At 51.2% G+C, this 8,019-nt stretch overlaps 2 protein-coding genes across 5 annotated transcripts in view; one reads left to right on the top strand and one right to left on the bottom strand.

Annotated features, from left to right (window-relative positions):
- DRC12 (dynein regulatory complex subunit 12 homolog) overlaps window positions 1-2,347 on the top strand; it is a 5,128-nt gene extending 2,781 nt beyond the window's left edge. Inside the window, 3 exon segments of the mRNA XM_019663578.1 lie at window positions 1,015-1,145; window positions 1,457-1,595; window positions 2,340-2,347. Coding sequence (XP_019519123.1) covers window positions 1,015-1,145; window positions 1,457-1,595; window positions 2,340-2,347 — 278 coding nt within the window.
- A 181-nt stretch (window positions 2,348-2,528) lies between these two features.
- On the bottom strand, window positions 2,529-7,082 carry NHERF4 (NHERF family PDZ scaffold protein 4). Of its 4 annotated transcripts, none has more exons than XM_019663574.1 (11): window positions 7,029-7,082; window positions 6,582-6,609; window positions 6,399-6,472; window positions 5,876-6,087; window positions 5,417-5,606; window positions 5,185-5,321; window positions 4,710-4,914; window positions 4,287-4,483; window positions 3,961-4,188; window positions 3,618-3,818; window positions 2,529-3,367 (listed from the first exon to the last, which is right to left on the bottom strand). In XM_019663574.1, exons 1-11 carry the CDS (start codon window positions 7,042-7,044, stop codon window positions 3,338-3,340), a joined length of 1,518 nt encoding a protein of 505 aa, XP_019519119.1. In that variant the 5' UTR covers window positions 7,045-7,082; the 3' UTR covers window positions 2,529-3,337. The 4 variants fall into 4 exon arrangements, with proteins under 4 accessions (XP_019519119.1, XP_019519120.1, XP_019519117.1 ...); XM_019663575.1 differs by having other exon boundaries at window positions 5,879-6,087; window positions 6,582-6,612; window positions 7,029-7,079; XM_019663572.1 differs by having other exon boundaries at window positions 6,582-6,612; window positions 7,029-7,079.
- Between the last annotated feature and the right edge of the window lie 937 nt (window positions 7,083-8,019).

Below are 8,019 nucleotides of genomic sequence, written 5' to 3' on the forward strand. Positions count from 1 at the left end.
CACTGCGGCTGCTGGCCGCTCACGCTGGCTGCTGGCTACACACGGTAGGTAGCCCATGGCAACCCACTGCAGCAGGGGCTGCAGCCTACGCGGTTGCCTGCGACTCATGGCAGCCCACCTCCAGGTTGAACTGCTGTTCAGCATCTTAGCTGTGGAGGGCAGTGTCACTGGCCCTCATATGTGGGATCCAAACCGGGGCCCTGCTGCTCAGAGTTGGTGTCCCAAGCCAACTCCTAACCAACGCTCCACTCAGCCGGCCCTGTCCCTCTTAATTTAACTAATTTTTACAACCAAACTAAGAGAAAATGGTTGACTTACTTCCATATCTTCAAGGCCTTGGGCATAGTAGACCCTAAATACCCTAAATAGCTATTTGCTAAATAAATGAATAAACCTTCCAAATAAGCAAATATATATATATATATGACAGAAAGTTTTTGCTTTCTTTATTCTTGGTTACAGGATAGAATTGAAATTTTAGCACAGCACACAGATTTTTCACAATATTGGCTTCAAAGTTTTCTTATCTTAAAATAGCTTTAGTTTAGCTATAGGTATCCAAGAGTTGCTTATCTGCCATGTATAGGTTGAATTCATTTCCTAATCTTTGCCTTATCTCAAATTTAAATGAAATCAATACTTACTGAGCACCTCCTATATACTAGGTGCTTTCCCATACATTACCACATATAACTCACAGCAAGCCTATGAAGTATGTGACATTCTCTCTTTAAAGATGAAGAAAATGAGACTCAGAGAAAGAGATGCCCAATGTTATACAGGTAGTAAGTGACAACAAGATTTGGGACCCACATCTCTTGTCCCAAGCCCACTACTCTCTCTATTATACCTTAATTGTACTTGAACTCATTATAGGAACTATGGGAAAGTCGATGACCCTGGGGAGTCTGGCATGATCCCACTCAAGTTCCACTTCTTGGGTACCTTTGGAGACTCTGTTCAAAGGTAATGTCACCATTCTGTCCTCTTTCATCCTTCTGCCCCACCTCCCAGAGACATGCCAGGGGCAGGCTGAGGTTGCATGGAGAGAGGCTGAGCAGGCCCTCAGAAAGCGGGACTGAACTCTGGCTCAGCTGCAGACCCACGTGGCAGACATAGAGGCCAAGTATGAGGAAACCTTACATGTAAGCACCATCCTCTGAAGTCAAGCCACCCCAGTACCCAGCAGTCCCTCGTCACCACCACAAACCCCAGCTAGTGTGACAATGACAGACTGGGCGGGGAGGGGAGGGGGGTTGGGGATCGTGGTGGGAGAAATGTCTCCACAGAGAACTCTGCTCCATCTTGAGGGAAGACAGCCGGGGGTTGAAACCATGCCAACCCACTAAGAATACGAACTTTAAGGAAACACTGGCAAGGAAAGCTGACAGACTAGCCTGGGGCACCATTCACATTGCCCTCTCCCTTCCAGGGGCCTAAAGCTTGGTGTCTGCAGGGTAGCCTAGACCTGCTCTTGGCTAAGCTGAGAGCCATCAAGCCTCAGTGGGATGGCGCTGTGCTGAGACTCCACGCCAGGCACAAGGAGCAGCTCTGCCAGTTTGGACTCAACCCCCTGGATCTTTTTTTTTTTTTTAGCTGAGCCATCCTGCCACCTGTTGGCAGCTCAGCGGCAACTCAGCTTGGGCCGGGCATTGAACCGCTGTTGCTCAGAGCTCGCACTCTTGAGCGAGCTCTTAACCAACTGAGCCACTCGGCCGGCCCTTGGATCCTTGAAGCTGTAAGCATATAGTCTCAGGGCCTCTGAGGCCCCAGCAATAAAGCTGTCTTGATGTAGAAGTCAACAGAACTGTGTGTTGTGGCTTTTTGGCAAAAATTAGTGCCTCTCATAGGAACATCTCAGTTCTGGGCTGACCTACTAGGCTGACGACTGAATGATGGAAGAGAATTTTAATCAGGTCTCAAATCTTTTCCTAGAGAAACTGGGTCCTAACCCTTGAGACTGGGGCCCTTTTGGTCCCTTCAAACCACCGCCTCCTACCCTTAACCATACAAACACAGGCAGCCAGATTTTTAGGGAAAGGCTACTTCTATAATGGATGAAGAATGACAAAGCCCCAGCCTCCACAATCCTAAGGTGCCCAGAGGGAAGGTATAACTGGTCTCCAAACTCTTGTAATACATTCCAGAGTCCTGGAGTCATGCCTAGGTCAAGTTCCAGATGGCTTCAATCCTAGCTGCCCTTGTAACCCATCTGAAAAGGGAAAATTCTGTTTCTCTATTCTACTACAGCACTCGCAGTACTACTTTACTTCTGGTCACCAAACGTGTAAGGGTTTTTCCCACACCAAGCAATTCTCCAACTCTTCTGTGGACACCAGCTCAGTGACCTATATTTAGTAACTCAATCCTGACACTATCTACCTGGAGATTCCACAGATTAAGGACTCAGTCCCAGAAGATGCCAATCTTAAACCCAGGTGCTTCTGACCAACTGACTATAAATCAGAGGTTCCCACAACCTCCTACTGGGATTCTATCATTTGCTAGAACGGCTCACAGAATTCAGAGAAACAGTTTACTTCCTCAATTACAGGTTTATTATAAAGGAATCAACTCAGGAACAGCCAGATGAAAGAGGTGCCTAGGGCAGGGTTTGGGCAGGAAGCTCCTGCCCTCTTCAGGTGCACTACCCTCCCAGCACCCGGTTCAATAACTGGGAAGTTCTCCAAACCTAGTCCTTTCAGGTTTTTATGGAGGCTTCATTACATAAGCACGATTGATTGGTGATTAATTCAACCTCCAGTCCCTCTCTCCACACAGGAAGCCAGGGGTGGGGTAGGGGTGGAGGTAGGGCTGCAAGTTCCAACCCTCTAATCACGTGGTTGGTTCCCCTGGCAATCAGCCCAGGCATGGTAGGTGTTTCCAAAAGTCATTAACAAAATTAAGTATGGTTGAAAGGAGCTTTTTATGAATAACAAAAGCCCCCTTTATTGCTCTCATTACTTAGTAAATTCCAAGGGTTTAGGAGCTCTGTGCCAGAAGGCCAAATATACATGTCTTATTATAAATCACAAAATCACACCACTCATCTCAGGCAGAACAACATCCTTGGGGCACAGCTCCAAAAGCTCCCACATGGCTTCTTCTGGAGTCAGAGGAGGGGCTTCCTAGTAGGCCCACCTGAGGCCTCTGACCACATCCTCTTCTGGGAGGAGGGCCCATGTGAAGGAAGGGAGGCCCTGGGCAATCCTGTGATTGTCCAGAGTCCTAGAGGGCCAATTTCTGGCTTTAAGAGAGCAGCTCAGCTCCTACCACCTCAGGCCGGAGAGTGAAGACAGGAAAGCCAATGGGTAGGTCTGTGCCAAGGAGGGGAGTGCTACAGCAGATCTGAGGCTAGAGCACAGTCCTAAACAGAGAGAGAGGGAGAAGGTCATTCAAGGACCAGAAGAGCTCCTTTTCCTTGCCCCCACCTAAACTGGAATGCCCAGAAATGGAACTTGTTCCATGGGTCCTTCTGTCCCCACCTACCATGGCCTAAAGTCCCAATCTGAGTGCCCCACCCTGCTTCACCCTGCAGCCCTCCTGCTCTGCCCACCTCTCTGGTTCCCCTCTGTCTTCCTCTGGGGCTGTTCATAGTCCCTCTGTCTCTTCCTCACCTTTCCAGATCCTGGGGGAATCCAGGCTTCCAAGCCCTGTGGAGACCTCGTCGCCAGCTTCAGGCACAGGGGTGGCTCAGCCTCAGCCAGCTGCTTAAGCCTTTCCAGGTCATTCTCTCCACCCATAGAATACCCATTCACCTCCAGAATCACGTCTCCCCTTTGCAGCCCTGCCTGGGCAGCTGAGCCTCCTAGGGTCACCTGGTGGTGTGGGGGACAGAGGGAGGACACAGAACACCATGGGAAAGTTTGCTGGTGCTCTAAGGCTCTAGAAGGCAAGCATAGGAAGGCTCATGAGGAGGCAAATGTTGATAGGATCCATGGCCTATAGGGCATCAGTCACCTGGGAGATGATGAGACAAGGCCCACTGGCCATACAGCTGAGTCGGAAGCCATAGCCACCGCCAGGCCCAGGGTACAGGAAGCACTGGCGGGAGCCACCTGGGACAGGAGGCATGGCTATGTCTTCAACTGGTGGGTCCTTGGTCTCAACCAGAGAGGCTGAGCAGGTGTCCTGGGGAGAGCCAGGAACCTCTGTGCTCTCCAGGAAGAGGAGCGGGGACAAGCGAACCTGGAAGGAGGCAGAGAGAACAAACCTGTTGCTTCTCCCTCTACCTGAGCCCTGCTCCATTTCTGTCCCCACCCTAGCCCCTGGCCCTCAGCTCGCACCATACTGAAGAAGCGGTCAGCCTTGGGGTCGACGACAGTGAGGGAGATACAGGAGCCCTGCGCCCGGATCCTGGAAACTGTCTCCTCATGGCTCAGCCCCTCCACACTCTCCCCAGCCACAGCCACCAGTCGGTCCCCATCCTGCATCCCAGCCCTTTCAGCAGGCAGTCCTGGGTCCACTTCCCACAGGAACTGCCCTGGGACATAGGCATCCTCAATGTTCCTCCCCTGCTTACCCCCTGTGCCAGCCCAGGCCATCATTTGCTCACTGGGGGACTGAACAGGGGATACACCAGAAGAGGAGGCCCAGGGCAGGGGCTCAGACAGGGACACCGCTTATGTGCACTGAGAAGTATATATATAATCCTTGTGTGCCCACCCTAAGATCCACCTTCCCTGCCCACCCCCAGGGCTCCCACTCACCGAGGCGACCATCAGGGCCCTTCTCCTCCCGGAGCAGGAACCCGAAGCCCTGGGGCCCTTTCTCTAGGTGCAAACGGCGGGGCTTGGTGGGCAACGCCCAGCCCTCTGCCAGGGGTGCAGCCAGAGGCATTCCCAGCTGGCGACACTTTTCCTCCACCTCTGGCCCTGCCACCAGCAGGGTCACCTGCTCTCCACTCTGCCAAAGCTGTGGGGACCCAGCAGAGCCTCAGTATCAACTACCTGAGTAGGGAGGGTAGAGGCAGGCATCTCCTCACAGCCCCTCTTCCCAGGCCCAGGAATGAGGCACTAAGGGTAGGAGAGAGAAGGGCCTAGCACAAACTGTAAAGGGAAGGATGGTGAGGGAGATACAAGATCAGATTAGGGAACTGGGTGCCTGGCAGAGGAATCTGCTTCCTGAAGCAGAGGCCCCAGGCCCAGAAGAGTGGAGGATGAATGGGGAAGTAGGCAGCCATACCTTCCTGCTGAGTTGGTTATGACTGAACTTGTCCACACTGACACCATTCACTTCTAACAGTCGGGCCCCAGGGGGCACCCCTGCCCTCTCAGCTGCTCCTCCAGTACTCAGCACCAACCAGAAAGAACCCCGATGTTCTGAAAGCCAAACAAAAAGCAGCATTAGTCTGCTGGCTCCCTGGAGCAGGGCTGAGATCTCTCTCCTGACCTCCCTACTGAGCCTCTAAGCTTACCGTGGGTGACAGTAAAGCCAAAGCCACCCTCATCTTTCACTATGTGGCACAGCCGGGGACGGACTTCTGGACCCAGAGTAGGACAGAGGAGGGCATCATTCCCCTGCAGAGCTCGAGCCACATCAAACGCATGCTGTGCTAAAACTGTCAGCAACACCCGAGGACCACTGGCTTGGATGTGGCGTATCACCTAAACAGAGGGCACGTCTGGTGAGGTTGGAGCCTGTTCCTCTTGCCAACTCCCTGTCCCTGGAACCGATATTTTTCACCATGGGAACCAGCTGTCTGGATGCCTCTGGCCAATTATTTCCACCTGGGCACCTCTAAATCCTGGGAGATGAGGGAGGTTGGAACTTGGGTCCTGCCCCCATATACCCGGGGAGATGACCCCAGCTTCTCTCTCCCTGCGATGGTATGGAACATTTTCCTATACCACGGGGAGTCCCAGCCCAACCTCACCACCTCAGAGTCTTCATGTTCCACGACATGGTTGTTCACACCCAGGATCTGATCTCCTTCCCGAAGACCCTGGCGCTGGGCAGAGCTGCCTGGCTCCACCCTACACACAACATGCCTCGCCCAGCCCAGCTCCCGCTGCAAGTGGAAGCCAAAACTCCTGCCCTCCTCTTTGCTCAGCAGGCAGAAGCGAGGCCGCTCCAGGCTCCCGAGATCTGGAGGGGGAGGTGGGCAGAAGAAAAGGGGAAGGAGGAGGAATGTGGCCCAAGTACAAGTCACCTTGATAGGGCACCGGGAAGGCTTCTACCCAGTGAGGGTTTGGACAGTAGGACCCAACATTGTGCGTTGCAAGTAGAATGGCTGGGACAAAAGGTAACACCCGGCCCCCTCCTCTGTCCCTGTAGTTACTCCCAACTAATACTATTATCAGAGGGAGATACAGTAGTTACCAAGTTGATGGAGGATTGTGTGGAGCCCTAGTGTCTCTGGGGAAGGGGAATGGTTACCCAGGAGGCAGGGGGGTTACCGGAGCAGTCATGGTCTTCAGCCAGGGACAGGACAGGATTATCAATGCCCAGCTTCGGGTTAAACTCAAACTTCCTGCAAGGTGGTCCCAGACTCTATTTGAGCTGCTAATGGCAACTGAAGAGCCTCCCCACCTTAGATTCCCTCCTCCCCTTGCCCCAACCCTTCACAGCATACCACTTACAGAGTTAATGATGCTGTGTCCTGGAGATCTGCTGGGCAAAGAAGGGGTGAGGGGAAGAGAGGAGCATTCTCACCCCCCACACACACACTCCTCTTTCATGGTCATTACCTGAAAGCACTTAGGGGAACCTCCAAACCTCCAAATGGAGGACTTGCCCCCTCCATTCTACTCCAGAAGGGTCTTGCCTTCCCCTTCTTTCCCCTCCTCCCAAGGCCCCCAAGGCCACCAAAATCTGAGCATATCAGTACAAGGTATGGACCAGGAAGACTGACATATCCACTCACCTCTCCTCTCCTAAATTCTAATCTATTTGCCTCAGGGCTCCAAACCCTAACATTAAGTGTACGTCCTAAAACCTCAGCCTCCCAATCTGTCCCCTGTTCTTAAAGCCTCAGCCTCCCAATGTGCCCTAAAGTCCCCTCCAGAGGATTTCTCCCAGGCTCCTACCTGCAGCTGACTCCATAGTTGGATCAGCGACTCAGTGTTCATGGTAAGGACAAGGTCCATCGAAAGCAGCTGACCCTCCCACTTATCCCTCCACGTCCCGCCTCCTTGAAGACACTGCCTTGGAATCAGTGGGGTAATGGTTAACGGAGGACAGTCTTATCCCTGGGGAAGTGTGCCTGTTCCTCTTGCCCCTATTCCTGGGCCCCAACTTCTCCAGAGACTCTGCAGCTGTCCCAGCTCTCCCTCAGCGCAGAGAAAGGTAGATTGCTGGTCACCAAGTACAAATCTGGGGTAAGTATTATGAAAGGTGTGGCAGGAGAACTATGGACCAGCATGGCCTACCTGCACCCCAATATCTTCTTCATGGGTCCCCCCAGCCCTAACTGTCTCAGAACCTAGTACCTAAGGACCACTTGTAACAAACAATGGTCAGCAGTTTAACCAGAATAACCAAGAACAGTGCCCTTTCTTTTTTTCTCTTTTTTATTATTATTTTTTTATTGTGAAGTACACATTTTTAAAATTAGTTTTAGCTGTACAACACAGTGCAATAGCTATACTTTTTACCCCTCGAAGTGACAACCCCCTCCCCCAATCCACCGCCCCACTCCTCCCCATATCATACATATCTATTACAATTCCCTTGACTCCACTCCCACACTATACTCCACGTCCCATGACTATATATATATATATATATATATATATATAATGTGTGTGTGTGTGTATATATATATATTCACATATATATATTATATATAATATATAAATATATATATATATATTCACTTATAGTTGACATACAATATTATACAACTTCAGCTTCAGGTGTACAGTGCAGTGATCAAACCTCTACCCCATCTATGATGCAGTCTCCCTAACAAGACATGTGACCAACTGACACCCTACAAAATATTTACATTACTTATATTCCTCGAACTGTCTTTCATATCCTTGTGGCAATATCATAGTTACCTTTTTTTCTTTTTAA

This window comes from Hipposideros armiger, unplaced genomic scaffold (genome assembly GCF_001890085.2).
Source record: "Hipposideros armiger isolate ML-2016 unplaced genomic scaffold, ASM189008v1 scaffold_396, whole genome shotgun sequence".
NCBI classification, from domain to species: Eukaryota; Metazoa; Chordata; class Mammalia; order Chiroptera; family Hipposideridae; genus Hipposideros; species Hipposideros armiger.